Source organism: Balaenoptera musculus, chromosome 2 (genome assembly GCF_009873245.2).
Source record: "Balaenoptera musculus isolate JJ_BM4_2016_0621 chromosome 2, mBalMus1.pri.v3, whole genome shotgun sequence".
In the NCBI taxonomy this organism is placed as follows: Eukaryota; Metazoa; Chordata; class Mammalia; order Artiodactyla; family Balaenopteridae; genus Balaenoptera; species Balaenoptera musculus.
Window position 1 is genome coordinate 101,976,238 of NC_045786.1, and position 22,508 is coordinate 101,998,745.

General features: G+C 40.5%; 1 protein-coding gene across 1 annotated transcript in view; it reads left to right on the forward strand.

Moving 5' to 3' along the window:
- Nucleotides 1–19,758: 19,758 nt before the first annotated feature.
- Nucleotides 19,759–22,508, forward strand: part of LOC118889885 (dehydrogenase/reductase SDR family member 2, mitochondrial-like) — a 59,583-nt gene continuing 56,833 nt past the window's right edge. The window contains exon 1 of the mRNA XM_036842033.1: nt 19,759–19,811. Coding sequence (XP_036697928.1) covers nt 19,759–19,811 — 53 coding nt within the window. The remainder of the gene's footprint in view (nt 19,812–22,508) is intronic.

Below are 22,508 nucleotides of genomic sequence, written 5' to 3' on the forward strand. Positions count from 1 at the left end.
AGGATGCACCCAACCAGGTACGTAGACAGGTATATTGACACATCGGAACATAATAAGTGCTGTAACTGAGGAATGAGCTGGGTTTGTGGCCATATGGACGATAAGCACATCAAGGAGTGTCACCTCCTAGTCTAGGTGGGATAAGAGGAGATGGAGGAGTTAAGCTAGGGAAACAAGAAGGAGAATGACATTCCTGACAGAGGAAACGGCATGTGTAAAATCGCCAGACATTTAGGGAACTTGGTTTGGTATTCCTGGGACTCAGACACAAAGAAGAAGGAGCAGTGGGAAAAGAGGATGGAGATAAGAGCAGAAGCCAGAGGCAGGGCAGGGCGTTGGAATAGGGAATGGGGTGAGGGAACAACAAAGGTGTTTTTCTGATTTGACCCTGCTCATTCACCTTGCCAATAACATTTACAAATACTGGGATCCATGGAGTTAGCTTAAGCAAAAAATGACTTTACTAAAAGGTTATTAGGGAGCTCCTAGAACCTTGGAAGGCTGGAGAACCGGGCTAGAGGCTAAAGCTCCAGGTACATTGCCCACACCAAAACACAACACTGGCTTGACTGTTGTCACCACGGAACCCAAATGTTCCAGGTTGCTCTGACCTGAATACCAGGGACTTGACATCACTGCAGTTGCCACCGATGCCACATCAGTGCTGTGCCTCTGTCAGGAACCCAACCTTGAGACCACCACAGCCTCCGAAAGCCAGCTGGCTCTGAAGCCACAGTTGCAGCAGAATGAAGAACTTATTTCATTTCCTTCTGAATCAAAGTCTTAAGTGAGGCCCTCTGATTGGTGGCACCAGTGCCTGTTTCTTACTGCAGAGGAGGTGGGGAGAGTCCTTTTAGGCTAGAGAGACTATGGATGGGGAATCGTTAGTCAAAATTCTTCAAATATTAGAACTGTCTTCAAAAGGCGCCAAGCAGCCAGAAGACATTCTATGTCCAAGTTTCAACACAAGTTTAAAAAATACGTGTATAATCTAGGAAATGTTGGAGACGGTTTTCATAATACAAAGATGGTGGTTCTAAACTCAACAAGAAGTGACCTTGGGCAAGTCATTGAACTTCTTTGTGCTTAATTATTTTAATCTATCAAATGAGAGACTGGGCTAAGTAATTCTAAGCTCCTGTCCACAGAAAGAAACAGAGATGTATTTGCAAAACCACTTTCATGTCAATCAGAACTTGAGGACAAGTTTTGAGCTTGAGGAAGTGCCATGGGGGCAGATGCGGAAAGGGGGACAACTTCTATTAAAGAGCAGTCTAGTCTCAGACTATCCCCCAGGACACTCACTGAATTCTGACTCGCATTTTGGGGCGGCACTCGGTTTGCCCTGGGCGCACCTCTGCTGCACTGCCTCTTCCATTCACCGCTGGTGAAGATAAATAATGGTGGCTGATAGCTGAAAACAGGAGCAAACTGAGGCTTGTGGGCTTGGTCTGCTCCTGATCCAGCCCTGCCCCACCTTCCAGTTTCCCTCACCCTCTCCCACTCCCCAGAAGACCTTTGTTCCTTCAGGTAATTTTAGCTGTTGAGTGCGCGAAACTGAGACATATATGACATGGTCACCTTCGAAGATTACCTTCAAGTCCCATAGCAGAATTCCTCAGAAGTGGGGGCGTGTTCCCATAAATGCCAGCTATATCCCAGAAAAGCAGAGGTTTTGCTTTTGTTTGTTTTTTAAAATAAAATCATCCTGCACTTTTCCTGTCTCTAGCGCAGTTCCCTTGGTGACACCCAATGGTCTCTGAGTCTCTGGGAGCAAGCCCATCTTTCCTGGATCGATACAGCAAATGAGCTTCTAAACTGAGGTCCTCATCTGTCGTGTACCTTCAATTTCAAACTTTAACTATGGATCTAGAGAAGAAAGTGCAATCGGTGTATGATGGCAAGACACAAATGACTAAGACTATGGTTAGGAGGATATTTAATGTTCTGATTAAGGATAAAATGTCAAATTAATTTCTCCCATCAAATCAGTTATCTACCCGTTGTGGAAAGCAGCAGAAAAGTAATGACAGGATATGTAGAAGCCTCTTAGGAAGGTGGAAGTCTATTTAAAAATGAGTGAATTTTAATAACTTAGTGGCAAGTGAGGAACTTAGAATTCTAAGTACATGGAGATGAATTTAGCAAGCTGTTTTCCTCGATGGAAATAACTGTAGTTATTTATGTTCAAAATGCTTTGAAGGGGTGGAAACGCAGCAATACCATCTAACATCATGTCCAGTGGAAAGTTGTGGGAACTGGAAATCCAATGCTATATAATTAATTGGGCTCAAATTGTTTCTACTTTTTCTGGGCTTCAAATGAGAGGATCTTCGATAAGAAAGGGGAGCTTAGTGGATTTGGGATTTGCAAAGAATGAGCAAACGTACATGTTAGGAACATCAGTAAATGCAAGGTAAATAGGACCATTAGGGGCTGGTACCCCCTCTGAAGTCATACTTTTCTTTGACAGAATTTATCAGGTAACTCTAACAAATGGAAAGAGATATGTCATTGCCAATGTCCTCAAGAAGATCACTACAACAAATATAGTTCCTGGTTTCATAACCTCCTGTCTGATCATAGAAGAAGGGCCAGATCTGAAGCCTAGACATAGAAAAGACCTGTAATTACTAAAGGCATTTGTCAAACAACTCTGGTAGAGAGATAAAATAAGGAAAATAGGTCCTTCCAGACTCATAAAAATGGCCTCTGTGCTCCCAAAGACTTCTATTACTCAGCTCCTAATGGCCAGGGCCATTGACATGCCATCTACAGTCTTAGCCCAACCCTTGTTTCTATATCAGTTGCCACCGAGGCAAGTACAGCATTAGTGATCTCAGTCCTAACTCAACCTCCTCGGCCCAGCCTTGACCACTCCCTTTTACTTCCCACATCTCTATCCCTGTCAGTCCACATGAACATGGGTCCAGGCCTCCCACCACCCTCCTCCCTTTCAGGCTGGCACAACCTGTCAGCCAGGGCCTCTGTTGGTTCCCAGGCCTAGACCCCAAACAATCACTGGTCCAGGATCTAGGTCAGGGCTCACCCTAAACCCCAGACAGGTAGAGATCCTGCTGCCTGTGAATGGATATCTTAAGTCACAATATCTGCCCCAGGGGATCCCTGGTCCTCAAACAACCAGGAGAATCTCCCTCTCCCTTTCCCCAGATGCTGTTGTGAGCCATGTTGTAACTCACACCATTTGCCGTGTTCTTCATACACTTGACTTCACACTCTGAGCTGAACTTCCAGAGCCCTCTTTGGCGGGGGCGGGGGCTCCTCATATCAAGAACTTACCGCTGTTGTCTTTTAATTGCTTCTGACTTATTCTGCAGGTTATGTGAAAAATTCCTCAGGCTGTAGAGAAGTGAGATCTGTGACAGATTCCACCTGCTCTGTGTTTAGCTGCAGTTGCTACCACCTTCACCAAAGGAGGAACCCGTAAATCCTCTGCTCTGTTTGAAAATGGACAAAATGGTCCAGCTGCCATGTCATCCCTGATTCAGCCAAACAGGTGTCAACTGGTCTTCATTAAAACAAGGCCTCCTTGTTTGACAATTGTCATTGTTCGTGGTTTCTTTACATTAAGAAAAAAAAAAAGAACAATTGTTCACCCCCTCCTTATCCATAATTACAATATTCAGAATTGAAAAGGAGTGAAAAAAGTAAGGAAATAATTCAAGAGAAGTTGTTAAATTTGGAGATCTGATTTCCAAATAAAAGAGGTTTCCAAAGGTGAAAAAAAACAAACAAAAGGATAAAATCAATACTCAGAGAAAACATTATATTTGAAAAAAAATTACAGCGAGTATGTCCAAAGCTCCAGGCAAAATCAATAACAAAAGCAACACCATGACATAGTTTCATAAAAAATTAAAACTATAAGGGAAAAAAAGAGAATTCTGCAAGTTTCCAAGTAGAAAAAGTAGGTCATTTTCAAAGAGCAAAATATCAGACTAGCTTTGGCTTTTTCCACTGCAAGGAGAAATGCCTAATGACACGGTGATGACATCTTCTGTGGAAGGGATAAGCTGCAACTCTAGAATAGTGGGCCACATCAAGCCATTTGTATAGGGAGGCAACAGAGAGACATTCTCAGATCGGCCCGATTTCAAAAGAAATGTGGCAGCCAGGGGCTTCGTTTGAAAAGTGCTCAAAGCCACAATGTACACTATGCAAGGCTAAAATTAGTGATAGAAATTTTGAATGACTAATGGCTAAAAAATGAACCTGTGATAATTATTGATAGCAACTATTGTTAAAGAAGTAAGGATAACTCTGGAAGGGTTATTTATGACATCAGCTTAATTATTTGAAGAAAAGTAAGACACAGAAAGCATAAAAGAAACATGAAAGAGAAAAAAGTGAGAAATATCATATTTAATTATGAATGGGAAATTAGCATAGGGAACAAGAAGCACAGACGAAAAGAATAGTAGCCTTTGTTTTCCGTGAAGGGGAGTGGAACAGGCTTTTGATTCGGGAAAGAGATCATTAGAATGCTTATAAAATGGTTTACGATATTCATGTATGTCTTTAAAATAGGGCTTTTTTTGTCTTCCAAAACTTTTTCAAAGATAAAGGGGGTAATATAGTTCATATAAACAAAGAGACAGATCCTAAACATTGAAAGAATGAAAACCAAATGTACCAAATACCAGATTTAACATAAATCATCTAAACCTACTGTTAAAAGCCAGTTTCTGCCTAAATCAATAAGAAAGATTAATACTCCAAAACGTTAAAGTTAGAAAGTTGGTCCAAGATAGGTCATTTAAAAACAGTAAAAACAAATTAAAACAGAAAAAAGAAATTAAAATTGATAAAAATTAATATCAGATAATAGAGTTGGAAACAAAATTGATTAAGCATAGTATAAAGTTTCAATAATAAAACCACCAATATTCAATAAATGGAATGATGAAACAATAAACAGTAGCAATATAAGATATTTTGCATTGCTATATTTTCTTTCATCTTACAGAGAACTGAACCAAGCCCAATAAAAGACTATTTTTCACTCTCACTGATCTGTCGTAGACCTTTTTTGTGATTCTATGGACAGAAGAAGATGTATATTCTTGGCTATTAATATTTCTGCAAACTTGTATGCTAAATTAATACTATTGTGAGGATCAAGAGGCAGACATGCATAAAACCTACAACTGGGTAACATTGACCAGAGAGGGTTAATCTTGATATAAATTATTAAAACATCATTGGATAATGTTCACTAGGCCTTTGGTGAACTTTCGAGCATTTCCACGAACTCTGCTTCATCTAGTGTAATGGTGAATGTGAATATTAAGGCTGGAAATGGATCTTTCTTATGCATCATTATATAGGTAGTAATTTTCTCATTTGGATTAATATTAAGGTAACTGGAAAAACAATATCACTCATTTATAGCTTTTTTTTTTTGTACAAGAGAATAGTATATCCTCAAAGGAACCACCCCCTTCCATTTACAGAGATTACCAGAGAATAGGGATTCTGTGAAAGAATTTGACCCTGCACCTCAAATAAAGAAAAGCTCTAATTTGGAAAGGTACGTGCCCTGAAACCCTTCATTTGTCAAGCCCTGGAGCAAGTGCTGAAAGAAGGTGTGTGAGCAAAGGGGACTGTCCAGGGCTCTGTATATCAAAAGGCCAGGTCTCACCTGGGGAGGCCGAGGAGCTGATGCTGCCTTGAGGAAATTGTTCCTGCTTATGAATATTAATTTAAGCTCTAAAGTCTCTGAGAATTAATGCCTGTCCCTGGGAGGGATGTGTGTGTGTGTGTGTGTGTGTGCGTGTGTGTGGTCAGTAGTTGTCTATCAGATGATTAGGATTAATGAGAAGACATATAGGCCTCGCAATGGCAGGAGCCCCCAGGAGGGCAGGACTTAGAGGCAAATTTCCACCAGACTTCCTCCTGAAGTGCTTACCATTATTTTAGGCAAAATAACCCAGCCTTTGGAAAGTAGGCTGTGGAGTTATTACTGTGCTTCACTGATACGGGCAGAAAGGGAATTAGACCCAGAGCCAGCTTTCTAACTAAGGTTCAAAATCCAGAGGTAGGGGCTTCCCTGGTGGTGCAGTGGTTGGGAATCTGCCTGCCAATGCAGGAGACACGGGTTCAAGCCCTGGTCCGGGAAGATCCCACATACCACGGAGCAGGTAAGCCCGTGCGCCACAACTACTGAGCCTGCACTCTAGAGCCTGTGAGCCACAACTACTGAAGCCCGCTTGCCTAGAGCCCAAGCTCTGCAGCAAGAGAAGCCACCACAATGAGAAGCCGCCACAATGAGAAGCCTGCGCAACCGCAACGAAGAGTAGTCCCCGCTCGCCACAACTAGAGAAAGCCTGTGCACAGCAATGTAGACCCAATGCAGACAAAAATAAATAAATAAATAAATTTATTAAAAAAAAAAAAAAATCCAGAGGTAGTAAAAGAAACCAAAAAAACAAACAAACCAGGGCTCCTAGGAGAATGATGGATTCCAGGGCTGGGACAGGGAAAATAGAGAATGAGCCAGGATTATCTTGTGGGGACAGTAAATAAGAAAGTGTTAAATAAATAAATGGGAGCATGTTGAAAGGACAGAAAAGCCCACCTAAAGGAGCTCCCAGTGGCCAAGGCTGGACTAATTCGAGAAAGAATGTAAATGGTGATAGCATTGGATTACAACCCATAAAATAAAATAAAAGTCCATGAGTCCATACTGATATTAATAAATGACTGAGTAAATAAATAGAGGAAGAGAAACATAAAAGTGCGATTAATAAATGTAGGAGGAGGGAGGGAAATGAAAATTATCATTAGGCAAAAACCACAGTAATAATTGTTGAAGGCAAATCCATTTATTGATGCTAAAATTAGTGAGCAAAAGTTTGAAGAGAAACAGGAAATTTGATGGTCTCAAAGTGTCTCTGCACAAGATATTTATGAATTACAAAAGGAAAAATAGTCTCCACAACTGTGGAGAAGTCAGGCAAGCATCATCTTAGCCGAGTGATCCAGGTCAACATCACCAGTAACAAGACACATTGACATCATGTACCCCCTGCTAGGATGCACTGGGGAGGGCACAACATCACCTCTGTGGGATACTAGCTAAAATGCACAACCTCAATCTAATCGTGAGAAAACATCAGGCAAACCTGACAGGCATTCTACAAAATCACTGAACAGAGCTCTTCAAAATTATCAAGGTCGGGCTTCCCTGGTGGCGCAGTGGTTGAGAATCTGCCTGCCAATGCAGGGGACATGGGTTCGAGCCCTGGTCTGAGAAGATCCCACATGCCGCGGAGCGGCTAGGCCCGTGAGCCGCAATTACTGAGCCTGTGCGTCTGGAGTCTGTGCTCCGCAACAAGAGAGGCCGCGATAGTGAGAGGCCCGCGCACCGCGATGAAGAGTGGCCCCCGCTTGCCACAAGTAGAGAAAGCCCTCGCACAGAAACGAAGACCGAACAGCTAAAAATAAATAAATAAATTTATTAAAAAAAAAAATTATCAAGGTCATGAAAGACCAAGAAAGACAGAGGAATTATTACAAATTGGAGGACACTAAAGAGACAGATCAATTAAATGCAATATGGGATCCTGGGCCAGGAAAAACTAGTGAAATTTGAATAAACTGTGTCGTTTAGTTAATAGTATTGCTTCAATGTCAATTTCTTGGTCTTGATCATCATACCATGATTATGCAAGAAGACATCAGGGAAAGCTAGGTGGAAGGCATATGTAAACTTTGTGAGTACTAGTTTTACAATTTTTCTGAAAATTTAAAATAATTTCAAAGTAAAAAGCTAAAAGAAATCTAAAGAAATAAGCTTTGCTTCTAATGGGCTTTTAAAAACAATATTAATAAATGGGAAGAACAAGAAATTCAAAGATATCTAAAAATATTTTTCTACTTCTTATACTTTAAATATGTAGTTGCTTTCAGTTATTAGTGAATAGTCTCATTTTCCAGGTATTGACAAATTTAGACCAGTTTCACATCAAAGCTTTAATCTCCTGCAATTTAAACCTTTTCTGCAGCCCCTGGATCAGTCCTGACTCAGGCTCAGAAACCTGAAGCCCGGAAAGGGGGTCCTGGTTGGCTTTTCATTCTTTCACCTTGTTCTTTTCCCTCCATTTCTCCCTGACCCTGTGAGCTCCAGTTCCCCTAGGGTTGACACTGGGAGAGGAGACGCACAGAGGGTGGAAAAGGTCTTTGGTGACTCGAACAGTTGTAATCTGGCTTTGTACCCTCTGTGTGTGACCAGTGCCCAAATGCTTGTCTCTTATGTGATGATTCTGGGGTTCATTGGAGACCTTCACCTGAGCATTCCTGACCCCACCGACACACTCTCCTGCTGACAGCTGTGGCTCTCACACTCAGACCTTGGCACCCTGCCTCCATCCCCACCCCGGCGCCTCCAGCCTGTTCTTGGTGGGATCCTTTTCAATTCCAGATCCCTTCCACAGGGCCCACAGCAGGTCACAGGAAACACACACCTTTCCCCATTGTCGGGGAGGGTGCCGCTGTTCCCATGGCAGCCTCTTCTCCCCCTGCCCACGGAGGCAGCTTTGCCACAGACTCTGGCTTTCAGATGCTTTCCCCAGCAGTGACTCAGGTACTAAACCCTACATCCCCCAAATTCCATGGGATGCGTGGCAAAGTCTCTGAGTGGCTCTTATGAACCCTCCCCAGCGACTTGCCTTAAACTAAGAGGGAAACAGACTTGGGAAAGGAGAAACAGCACGCTGCTCTGACAACTCTCCAGTTTCTCACTCTCTAAAGAAACCCTCTCTTCTAACATTTGTTCTGCCTCTCGATGAATTCCTGGCCTTCTCTTATATGACCCTGAGGCACAGATGAGGCTGAAGATGGAAAGAAAACAGGTGTTACCATCTATTCACAGCTCCTGAATAGGTAGTTCGTGACTTAGTTTGGTCTTTGGGGCCTTTGCTGAAAATCTAAGACAACAGGAAAAGTCACGTCTAATATCCTATTACTCCATCAAAATTAAAAACGTACGTTTCCTAGGGAACCCTCCTACTCTGTTGGGGGGAATGTAAATTGATGCAGCCTCTATGGAAAACAGTATGGAGATTCCTTAAAAAACTAAAAACAGAGCTACCATATGATCTAGCAATCCCACTCCTGGCCATATATCTGGAAAAGACAAAAACTCTAATTTGAAAAGATACATAAACTCCAATGTTCATAGCAGCACTATTTACAATAGCCAAGACATGGAAGCTACCCAAGTGTCCATCAACAGGCAATTGGTTTAAGAAGATGTGCCATATATACATATATACACATACAGTGGACTATTACTCAGCCATAAAAAAGAATGAAATATTGCTATTTGCAGCATCATGGATGGACCTAGAGAATATCATACTAAGAAAGCCAGACAAAGACAAATATTATATGATATCACTTATGGTTACCAAAGTACCAAACGGGAAAGGGAAGGGGAGGGAGGGAGGGATAAATAAGGAATATGGGATTAACAGATACAAACTACTATACATAAAATAAATAAGCAAGGATTTACTATATAGCACAGGGAACTATATTCAATATCTTGTAATAACCTGTAATGGAAAATAATCCTATATATATATATATATATATATATATATATATATATATATATATATATGAATCAGTTTCCTGTACACCTGAAACTAACACTATATTGTAAATCAACTATGATCCAAATAAATAAATGAATAAATAAATTTTACAAACCGCACATTTCCTCCTGCACAGCAATTCTACTTCTATGCATTTACCTCATATGTACATGTTTAGAGAGATGTATATACAAACATATTCACTGTAGCTCTATTTGTAAAAGCAAGAGTTTGGAAATAATATGAGCGCCTATTGATAAAGGATGTATTACAGTGCGTCCATCCAATAGAATACTATGTAGGCTTTGAAAAGTAAGAGGCAGCTTCAAGTTACAGATACAGCATCATCTCCCAAGATGTATTTTTAATTGGGAAAAGCAAGACACTAGCATGCAAAATTTGGTGCAATAAACGGCCTGTGTATATGAGCGTCTGTTAGCAAATGCACAGAATATTGTTGGAAAGATAAATAAAGAATTTGATAACAGAGTCTGTCACTGAGAGGGGAAACTAGGGAGTAGGTGGGAAGGTGATTTATTTTTCACTGTTCATCGTTTGTATGTTTTGAATTTTTTACCATGTACATCTACTGCCCTTCCAATTTATACAAATCAGTAACTTCCCTCCTGTCCCTTGCTAAGCTATCCCTTGTAAGGTCCTAAACTCTATTTAGGAGCAGAGCTCTTGGCTTGTGATCCCTGTCTGTTTTCCTGCCCTCTTTTTTCTTTTTTTTAATGGCCTAGTATTTGTATTTAACCTACATACATCCTCCTGTGTACTTTATTTTTATTTATTTTTTATTTTTTAGGCTGCACTGTTCAGCATGTGGGATCTTAGTTCCCTGACCAGGGATCGAACCCATGCCCCCTGCATTGGGAGCATGGAGTCTTAGCCACTGGACCACCAGGGAAATCCTTCCTTCCCTCTTGACCTGGGTCAAGATACGTAGAAAGTAGCCCCAAACTCCACTTCTCCCTTCTGCCTAAAAGCCAAGGTTCTAGGACAATTATAATCACCCCAGCTGGTGGGTTCTACTGATGCCTTCTATAGTCCTTTAGAGCCGTGCATCCCTAAATCCCCCACCTCCCACCCCATACCTATCACTCCAGAAGCTAAAGAGAAGGACAGAAAGTAGAGAAGGTCCTTATAATCCCTCACTCCAAGGATTTCCCACCCTCCTCTCTCCAGGCTTGGGTCACTATCCACTGGTGACTTTACTGTAGGTTCTTGCTGCCAGAACAATCCTCTCCTCTTCTCCCCAGGAAGGAACCTGGAGGATGGAGGAACAGAATACGAAGCCAACCCTTGGCTCTAGTCCTGGCTCTGCCTTGAGTGAGCTGTGAGACCTCATTAGTAGTAGAAATAATAGCACATTGTCAGGGAAACCCACCACAGGCCAGCCAACATACCAGGCATCTTATACACTGTACTCATCAAATCCTCACAGTGACCCCATGAAATAGGTGCCATTATTGATTCTGTTTTATAGATAAGCTGACGACCTTGCCCAAGGTCACACGGCAGAGCTAGGGCTCTATTGCTTGCCGAGCATCTGGAACTGTTTACTCAAGCTCTCCTGTACTCTCATCCCTCATTTGTATGGTGCAGGAAGACGAAACAAGGTTTTCATGATCTCTCCCATCTCCGATGATGCCAAGACTTTCATATTGTGACTCCCTAGAACCTGGGCCTTGTCTCCCTTCTCTGTCCCCAGGGACCTCCCCAGTATTAGACCAGGCACTTTCCTGCTCAGCCCAGAAAACCTAACGGCTCACCCAGACCTTGCGCCTCTGACACTTCCCTCTGTGTTTCTAACCCTGTCAGCCCAGAACCTCAACTCAGCCTCTCTGTTAAGTGTGTCTTGGTAAGTTTTTCAAGTGTCTTGGTAAAATTTTCTCCCCTTTCCCACAAGGTCTGAAGCACAACACCACACCCTCCTCAAGTCCACCTGCCTCACTGCAAGGCGCCCACACTTCCTGTGTGTGCCCCAGCTTCATGGGGATATTTGAGGTGATCTCCTGTGAAGCGCTTCAAATTCCTCCTCCCCTGACCTTCTCTGTGAATTTCTCTGATTCCCAAGGCAGAATTAGGGGGCTCTTCCTCTCTGACACTTGGCACCTTTACATTAGGTAAGGAGGAACCTAGAGATCATTGCTTACATCACAGTGAATTCGAACTGCTTGTCTTTGTCTTCATCAGATTATGAGATAATTGAAGGCAGAGACAAGGTCGTGTTTATCATTCTATCACCAGCAAATTAGCACTGAGCCCGACACACAGCCCAGCCTCAATAGATGCAGTGAGGTTTTAAGCAGTGTAAAAGTTCAGTAATATGTGTGTTTTAAAAGGATTGTTCTGGCACCAACATGGAGGGTCAAATGACAGAAGTGAGATGAGAGAAAAAGAGAAGTGTTAAAAGGCAGTGAAGATGAGGAAGAGGAACAAAGGGTGGATAAAAGAGATCGGTAAAATTGACAATTCTTGGACCAACTGTGACATTGAGGGTGACATCTATATTGACATTGTGGTCCCTGGTTTGGGCATTGGTGGATGTCATTGTCATTGATTGAAATAAGAGAAAGTAAATTTACCAAAAAATATCAAATTTGGTTTTAGTCAGGTTGATTTTGAAGTAAACTTTTCAGCAGAAAATTAGCTATTTCGACTTAAAACATAGAAGAGAGGTTTGGGTGAATGAGCTATTTGAAAGGCACCAGTATCTGCAAAAATAATCATATCAGTAAGAAATTCAAGCCAGAAGAAAACAAAATCATGAAGATAGGAGAAATGTCAGTATTTGATGAAAAAAAAAAGGAGATCCTCAGGAAGAAGACTTTTTTGTGTTTATTGGATGTTCCTACATTTCTACAAGACTGTGGCATAAACCATCTAAAAACTACTGGAAACTATGCCTCCCGTGTGAAAGAGTTTTTCAGGGACCCCCGGTATCATTCCCTTAGCTGGACGGTAACCCGGGGCTCCAGTGAACAAGGCACTTGTTACCAGAGACTCAAAGACTCCCTCACAAAAGGAAGGAAGCCAGATTCGGATAGGAAACTAGAATCCTGTCTATAAATGCGAAGAAGAAGAAAGGATATTTTAAATAAATCCTGGCAGACAGTGAGCTTGCTTTGCAATAATAACACAATACAGCAGCCAGTGAGTTGTCCCAGACACTTTGTGTGCGCTGGACGGCTGCAAGCTTTATTTTCTCAAGTAACTTAAATTCCAGTCTTAGCGAGTCTGTCTAAAATCAGGTCCATCATTCAGAAGTTGCTGGGATGGATGTTTTCATCAGTGAATGTTATCTTGGTTCTGGCGTGAGAAAGGCTCAGTGAGGATTTGCCTTTGGCCAAGTGGACCAGTGAAGAAAATATCCATGACATTTTCTTGTGTGTGCAGGCCAGACCCCTGGATTTCCAGAATCTGAAAATCAGGGAGTAGAATGGCTGTGGAAAACCGCAATGCACACAATTGTTTCCATTTCTAAACAGCAATGCACACAATTGTTTCCATTTCAGTAGTTATTTATCTCTCCATCCTGAACAAACGGAAGTCATCAGTCAAGAGGAAATGATACAAATGAACTTATTTACAAAACAGAAATAGACTCACAGACATAGAAATCAAATTTATGGTCACCAAAGGGGATAGAGGGGGGCGGGGGAGATAAATTAGGGGTTTGGGATTAACAGATACACACCACTATATATAAAATCGGTAAGCAACAAGGACCTACTGTATAGCACAGGGAACTATATTCAATGTCTTGTAGTAACCTATAATGGAAAAGAATCTGAAAAAGAATATACATACATATATACACATATATATGTATGTATAACTGAATCACTTGCTGTACACTTGAAACTAACACAACATCGTAAATTAGCTATACTTCAATAAAGAAAAAAAAAGAGGGAAGGATCCTGACTAGCGAAGAAAACTGATAAAACTACAGAATTTTGAAGAGCAAAAAATGATGAGGTTATGGACTGTCTTTGTCATGAATCATGGATGAACTGCGAAAAATCAAATCACCTCTTGGCACTGTTTGTAAAATGATGGGGACAGAGACTCATTAAGGAGAATGCATTTAGAAACGTGTTAACCAACATGCATGACCTTAATTTTATTACTGTAATGTTAGTAGACTAAGGAGAAGAACTTGGAAAAAGGAGAATCTGATGCATCAACAGATGATGATTTTGGTGGAAAGCAAAACGTGACAACAAACGGATATTGTTAAATTATTGTGAGAAGAAATTTCAGAAGCAGATCATTTCACTAGTGTTTCAGAACAGAATAAACAACAATGCCTGGGAAGAAATGGCAAATATTGTGCTATAGACAAATGCTGAAATTGCTCCAAGGAATAAAGGCTCTAGGAGAACTTCTATTCCTTTTAAATTACAAATTTCTCTCAAGGTCTCACACAAAGGAGTTCAAGACCTCTTAGTGCCAGCCAACAGCTATGTCACACAGAGACACACCCAGCTTGAGCTGCTGATATTTTACTACAAAAAAATTATCTCCCTCTAAAAGACTAAACTGGCCTCCATCTTGCTACATTCTGTAAACACAGAGAGTGTTTTATGGTGTGTTGGCGTAATTTTGCCCAAAAAAGGGGGGGGAGGATAAAACCAAATATATTGTTTTGCAACTCATTTACATAGGTATTTAGTTATATGGATACCATAAGTTACTAAACCTTTCTCACATTGTTAAATTTCCAGGTTGCTTCTATATTTTGCTCTTGCAACAATGCTGCAATGAACATCCTTGTATCTTTCGAATTACTGTAGGAGGAATTCTGAGAGACTGCTGAATCATATGTTAGTTAGTCCTATAAATTCTGACACAAAATAATTGAGTAATGTTTGCTTTAAATCCTTTAGCTAAGGATTTTTGCATTTGTTATGCTTTGTTTACACAGGAACTATGCTATTCAAATAGTTTTATTTCACTCCCACACTCTGGGTTTGATTAATAAAGAATTATACGAACTTTCTAATGGTATGCTCAGAAATATATAAAATGCAAATTTTGATTTCATTTTTCTTTAAGAAGTGTTTAAAACACAAGGCTATTAAGATAATGATGGAGATATGATCTGTCGTTGGGGATTATTTTTAGTCTGTTGTGTTTTGTGTTTAAATGGGGAAGAGAGGAATAACAGCTTTGGTTACAGATGCATTAATCAAATCATTCTCCAATAAGGAGTTATAATAAACTCTAATGCTTCTGGATTGAGGATCTCAAACGTTTTTCTCTAACTTTAATTTGCCAAAGCTGTACACAGGTGATTTAAAAATAAACAAATAAATTCAAAGGAGATATGGGCATTTAGTGTATAAACAATAGTTAACACTATACAAACATTGTTGACTGTCCTCATCAATAATAATGAAATTACTTTCAGAAAAGTATATTATCCTATAGTAAAATTGAAAAATACCTCGACTGGTATGCACGAAAAGATGACTTTTCTAACAGTTCCCTTGGAAGGAGATTCTGAAGAAATCACATAAGCTGGGAGGCATGTGAATGTTACAGTGTAAAAATATTCAGTTGCCTAAATTCATCTGTCCTTGTATAGTAAATGCATATGTGAAATCAAGTTATTTCACACATAAATTTCAATAAGGAAGATAGAGGGACTACATTTTTAAATGGAGGAAATCACATGGTAAAAGTTTGTTTTAAAATATTCAAAACTCCCTATGTCAAAAATCATAAATAATAAAATAGTCTCATATTGGTGTAGGAACTGAAAAGTAGAACCACCAGAACAGAGAGTCAAGAAACAGATTCAAGTGTGTATGGGGATCTAAAAAATGATTAAGGTGGCATTTTAAATCAGTGAGGAAAGAATGGATTCTTTGTTTAGGGAAACTGACTACTGAATGGGAAATCAATGAAGTTAGACCCTTGCCTGACATCATATGTACAAATATGTCCAAAAGGATTAAATATTTAAATGCGAAAAATAAAATTATTGAATTGCTGGGTCAAAATATAGGAAAATGTTTTTATAATCTCAAAATGGGCAAGGAATTTCTAAGTATAACTTGAACCCCCCAAACTACAAAAGATCTATAGATTTGATTACAATAAAATTAAACATTTCTGCACAGGAGAAATAAACAGGCAAAGTAAAAAGACAGATGACCAACGTGTAACACATATAAGTGTCAGCTGCTATTACAGTCTAGGGAAGTCAGCCTCTTTCGTGCTCACAGCAAGTTAAAAGGAGACATGCAAGCTCATTGCAGTTTCCATGCACACATAATTACAGGGTGCGTGCTAGATGCCGGCCATGGTCCAAGGCACTGGTGATACACATGTGGACTTTATGGTGAGGGCAGTAAGGTACCACTGAAGTGTTTTAAAGGGTTCAGGGAGGTTCATGCTCAGATTTGAATTTTAGAACATTGTGCTGGAGAACCAGTTGGGAGGGTATTTGGGTAGGTAGATTTCAAGGTAAGAAAACCAGTTGGGAGGCTGGTGTGGCAGTCACCCGGGTGGAGATGCTGCTGGCTTGTATGGGGGCTAAGAATGGGGTGTGAGATATGAGAGAAAAATGGTGAGTGAGCTATTTAGATGGTAAACTAGGCAAGATTTTGTGGATTGCATATAGACGTTGAAGTAGATACAGGAATAAAATATGATGCAAAAGTTTTTGGCTTGAGTAACTGAGAGAAAATGGTGCCAATTTACTAAGATAAGGAAGCCAGTGGAGGAGAAGGGTGTAGATGAACGACAATGAGTTCAGTTATTGGTATGTTGCAGTTTTGGTAACGTGGGACGTCCAAGTAGAGATGTCCAGAGCAGAGCTTAGTAGAGAAATCTGGGCTGAAGTGTTATGTATCCCAAGTGTCTCAGATTTCAGCATCCAGGGACAATAGATTTAGTCCCATTATTATTATTTCCCAAGTTTTGTGGGTTCAGATCTACCACTTTTATGATTATAGGAATTCTAGTCTCCTGTACAAGCTCTCTCTCCAAGAATTTCCAGGAGTTCCCATGCGATGCATATAAGTGTCCAGGAATTTAACCCATCCTTGTTTTCCAGGATTAGAACTTCCCATCACCCCTGCCCCACTTATGTTTGGCTGAGCCCAGAATTCATGACACACAAGGCTGGAGAAACTAGTAACACCAAAGGCCAGGCTACACCACCAGTCACACTCAGGCTCTGATGAAGTATTAGAATGAGTCTATTTCATAGTGTCCACAGCCCCTCTCTCCTATGGCACGTACACTCTGGGGAGGTGATCAGGTCCCAGTGAACCCAGACCCAGCAATGCCCTCTGATCTGAGGCATCAATACTGATCCTAGTTCTTTTTGCCTAACTTTGTCCAGTACAGTGAACTCTCTTCTAGGTTCCTTGATGTCTATTCCTGCAACTCTCCTCCTTTGAGGTCCCCCCAGCCATCAGACACTTTTCTGTATATCTGAATCTCAGGGGCCCTTCAGCTCTTATGGAAATAAATGGCTACATACAGACAGGGGAGAAGCGTCATTCAGTCTTCCTCACCTGTAACATCTGAGCTCCACTTGTTGCCGGGACAGGATTCTATTATATATTCAGTACGACACTGCATTTGCCTAAGCCCAAGCCCTGCTTAAAAACTTAGGAACCTCCGAAAGTATCATTCAAGACCCTCCGCATTCTGGCAGGGGTCTTTCTTTACAAACTTCCATCCATTTCATACCACCTGTTGTCCATTGACACCAAATCACATCCCCTTCCCTAATGTGTCTCACACTCTGCAGATGTGTCTTGGGTCATGGACAGTATCATTCTCCCACATCCATTCCTCTGAGTCCCATCTGCCTCCCAGGGACCATCTGAAATGCTACAGCAGACAGCCATCTATGGAATCCAATTCTGTCATTCCTTAGGCCTATAGCAGTTTGCTTGAACGTTGGTATAAACCTCATCGTTTATTCTTGCCACAAATATTTCTTGAACAAAATTATTAAAAGGTGATATATATAGCATAATAGTGAAGAAAGCTGGAATAACATTGCCTGGGACCACTGCCTGGATTTGCCACTTACTAGTTGTATAAACTCTGGCACGTGACTTCATCTCTCAGTGCCTCAGTTTCCTGATAATGTAAAAATGTGGATAATAGAAGCACCTCTTTCTTAGGGTTCTTATGAGAATTAAATCAATGCATTCATGCAAAGCACTTAAATTGGTGCCCGCACAAGTAAGCGCTCAATACTTTTTATTTTTTTATATTTTATGTTTAAAATGCAGCATAGCACATGCTACATTAAGTTGCCTCTCAGCCACTTTCTTCAGGTCAGCATCTAGGACAAATACAAAAGCTTAACATCTGCCTCTGATCATACCGCACCTAACATGCTTTATTGAAAATGCTTTGACACCTTCATTTTTAACAATTTTTATCCAGCAGAGAATTGTCCCAGAATACATGAGCTGAACAATTTTTTTTGGTCATGACTGCATCAACTTTTCTTGGCTCCAGTTCTCATTGAATGATAATTATTTGAACCCTACTACCTGCCAGGGCTCTGCTAAGACTAGATATGCCATTATGAGCAAAATGTATGTGATCCTGTCCTCAATAAAACTTAAGGGAAACAAGCACTCTGTACGTAAAAAAAATAAATGCACAAATAAATATATAATAACAAAACTGTGGTAAGTGCTTGAAGAAACAGGGTAAGAAGGAGATAAAACCAGAGGCACCTAATTTACACTGAGTGGTGAGTGAAGATCCATTTAAAGAAGGGAGGTTTAATCAGAGACCTGACATTTGAGCAGGACTAGCCAGTGAAGAGTGAAAGAATCCAGGTGTGTGCAAAGGCCAAAAGGAAGAGAGCAGCTTGTTGAGATTTTTGAAATGGACTTCAGCCCAGGGAGTGAGATGAAATGCAAGTGGGTGGTGGGGTCAGGTCACATGGGGGCTTGTAGGCCACACCAGGGATCTGTGACTCTGTTCCAAGAGCATTGGAGAGCCTCTGAAGGGTTCCATGCAATGATGTGACAAATAACTGGATTTATATCTTTAAAAGATTGCTCTGGCTGCATGTGAAGTGTAAATTGGAAAGCAGTGAAAACAGATGAATAACAGCTTCCTGTAACAATGGATATGACTCCCAAAACAGACTGCTAGGAAAAAAAGCAAAAAAACACAAAAAACAAAAAACAAATCACAAAAGAATGCATTCAGATTGGTGTCATTTATATAAAGGTCAAAACCTTTGAAAAACTAAGAAAAAACATTAAGGAACTATACATATATGTTAAAATATAAAGAAATGCAAGGAAACAGTTATTTCAAAATTCATGATAGTGGTTACTTCTGGGAGGCATGACATAGCTTCTGGTTTGGAAGGGGCATATGGGAGGCTTAAAGGGCATTTGGTAATATTCTATTTCTTAAGCTGAGTGGTGCATAATATGTTCATTTACATTATATATATTCTTCCCTATGTGCAATATACAGTTGACCCTTGAACAGCATGCCTTTGAACTACATGGGTCCACTTATATGCAGATTTTTTTCAATAAATACTTATATGTATTGTAAGTGTATTTTCTTTTCCTTATGATTTTCTTAATAACATTTTCTTTTCTCTAGTTTACTTTATTATAAGAATACAGTATATAATACATATAATACAAAATATGTGTTAATTGACCATAGTATCGGTAAGGCTTCTTGTCAACAGTAGGCTATTAGTAGTTAACTTTTGGGGGAGTCAAAAGTTATACACGGATTTTTCGACTGTGCCCCTAAACCCTGCATTGTGTCAACTGTATTTCATAATAAACATTCATTTAGATTATCTAACTCCAGAAAATTTTGTGAAATGTTAAAATATGAGAACGTTGGGTCATGGATGCGTGAGTACGTGTTATATTACTCTTTATATTTTTCTATTTGCTTGAAACGTTCCAAAACTAATAATAAATCACAAAGAGAAAATAGATCCGAGGAAGGAGACGGAAGGAGGGAGAGCAGCGGCCAGGCAGCATAGCAGGACTTTAAGGGCATCTTCTTATTGCAACCTGTTGTGGGAATAGACGTGTGCTGGGCGCGGGGCTGCCTGTATAGGCTGCAGTGTTAACGTCCTTCCGGGAGCTCTGCTACGATGGCCGCGTCACTGGTGAGGAAGCTTCTGCAGATCCAGGCTGTAGATAAACAGTGAGTTGCACCAGGGTAGTGGCAGTGGGGATAAAGAAAACTAGACATTTTCAAGTTACATTTAGGAGGTGGAGGAGCAGACTTGATAACGGATTGGATGTTTCACTGTATCAAAGGGCTGGGAGACACACCTGCTCCGTGTCATCTGGCTTTTCACAAAATGCTGTTCCAAAAGCCGGGAGTCTGCTGGGTCACAAATGCATCACAGATGCTAATAACACCTCACTTGGAGACTCTGAAACAACTCTCTCAGCCTGTGGTTTTTCCAAAGTCACCCCAAAGACTTTCCAGTTCTGTTTTCATGCCAGATTTCCCAACAGCAAATGCCCAGCAGCTGTGGAGGGAGCGTGACACAGCGAAGGGACTCCTGAGGGACCCCAGAGGCTGGACTGACTTCAGAATACCTCTAGAATGCCACTTGTGGGTCTATTCCTGCTAAACAGTATGGTTTATACTCACGTACTTAGGTTCCTAAGATATAGGTTTCACGCAGGAAAATAGCTGCTGGTGTGTGCCACAGCTCCTGTCCCCTGGCACATACACCACACCATCAGTTGTCACGTGGTCCTGCTTCTCAGCTGGAGTCGGCCAGCCTTCCCGGTGCACCTGACTCAGCAGCCACCCCAGCACACGGCACGGCAGCCATGATGGCTGAGGAGGCAGAGCCCGGGGGTCCCCCACCCTCCCGCCTCCCCTGTACCTCGAGGTACCGAAATGTGTGCAGTGACTGAAAAGAGGTTGATTAGGCATCGTACTCTAAGCTCAGCGCACCAATGTAGAACTGTGGGGATCTCCAGTGCACTGTAGTTTGGCTTGAGGACGCTCATGACCCCCATGTGATAGCTGGACAACAAAGAATCATCTCTCCTTGGTTCCTTCAAAAAATGCTTATTGAAGAGTTTCTCTGGTGGGAGGCACTGGGTCAGACTTGGTATAAAAAATGAACAAGACAGAATACCACTTGTGCTTTGTGAATGTGCATTGAGTATTCTGAGAGCTAGTCATGGTCTTTCCTACCCATGCACTAAATTTTTCTACCTTCCTTGAAGGTTTGGTTATGTAACAGTCTTTTATCCACTTTACTAGAAGGGTTATATTCAGTTTGTCTTTATTTTTAGAAATGGAATATTACTAAGCTGATTTTCAAAAATCAATTGGATATTTTCCGTCCAGTACGTATTTCTATGGGGAGTTTTTAAAAGCCTATGGTCTTAAGCTGATGCTCATGATCTGATGGTATTTTTCCTGGCTTGTCTTACCCATGGCAAAGGAATATTAATGATGTTTGTTCTTGGGCTTCTGTGTGTAAATAATGAACAGGGAACTAGGTGTGAGACACCACAGCAACCAGATTCAATTCAATTCACCAGTGTGTACTGAACAACCTACAGTGAGGAATATCATGGTTTATGTCAAGACTTTGATCCTAAAACCTGACAAAGAAAGCAAATGAAATGAATATCATAGACCAGTTTTAGTTGTGAATATAGATGGAAAAAATAAAATGTCAGTAAGAATAGATTCAGCATTATGTTAAAAGAATAATGACCAAGGAGTTTCATTTCCAAAATGAAAATATAGTTTATTATAAAAAATTTATTATATTCATAAATTATAAGAGAATAAACAATGAAATCATTTCCGAAGATGCCAAAAAGGGACTTAATATAATTTAACAGGCATTTCTAATTCAATAAAAGTTATTAGTGTATTACAATAAAAAGAATATAAGAGAAACTAAAAACAACATTACATTAACAGTGAAACACTAGCAGCCATTCGATTAAAGTCAGGAAGAAGACAATGATACTCACCATCACTGCTATTTAAATCATGCAGGAAATCAATTTAATAGGCCAACTAAAAAAATTCTAAAAATATTAGAAGAGACAAACTTTTCACTATTTTCAGATGTTATCATTGTCTTCCTAAAAATTTCAAGAAAATGAACTGGGAGGAGACTTCCCTGATGGTCCAGTGGTAAAGAATCCACCTTACAATGCAAGGGACGCGGGTTCAATCCCTGGTCAGGGAACTAAGATCCAACATGCCGTGGGGCAACTAAGCCCATGCACCACAACTGCTGAGCTTGCAAGCCTCAACTAGAGAGCCTGTGTGCCTCAAACTACAGAGCTCATGCTCTCTGGAACCCGCACACCACAACTACAGAGCCCATGCGCCCTGGAGCCTGCACACCACAACTAGAGAGAAGCCTGTGTGCCTCAACAAAAAGCCTGTGCGCCACAACCAAAGATCCCGCATGCCTCAACGACGATCCCACATGCGGCAGCTAAGAGACCCAGTGCAGCCAAAAATAAATAAAATAAATATTTTAAAAAGAGGTTAACTTGTTTAAAAAAAAAAGAAAATGAGCTGGGATATTATTAGAAAAATAAGAGTGTAGTATAGTAACAAATCAGAAAATAAATATTCTGAAATTAATAGCTTTCTATATACTGGCAACAGACAGAAATATAACTGAGAAGAATCCATTCACAGTTGTAACAATAAAGCTGTCAAATATCTAGGAGTAAGTGTAAATTGACAATAAATGAATAAAATCTATATGAAGAAAACTGTTCGACATTGCTGAAGAGCAGAGAAGAAAACCTGAACATGTGGAGTGACATACCATGTTCATAGATGAAAAAATTCTATATTGTCAAGATGTTAATCTTCCCCCAAGCAGATTTTTAA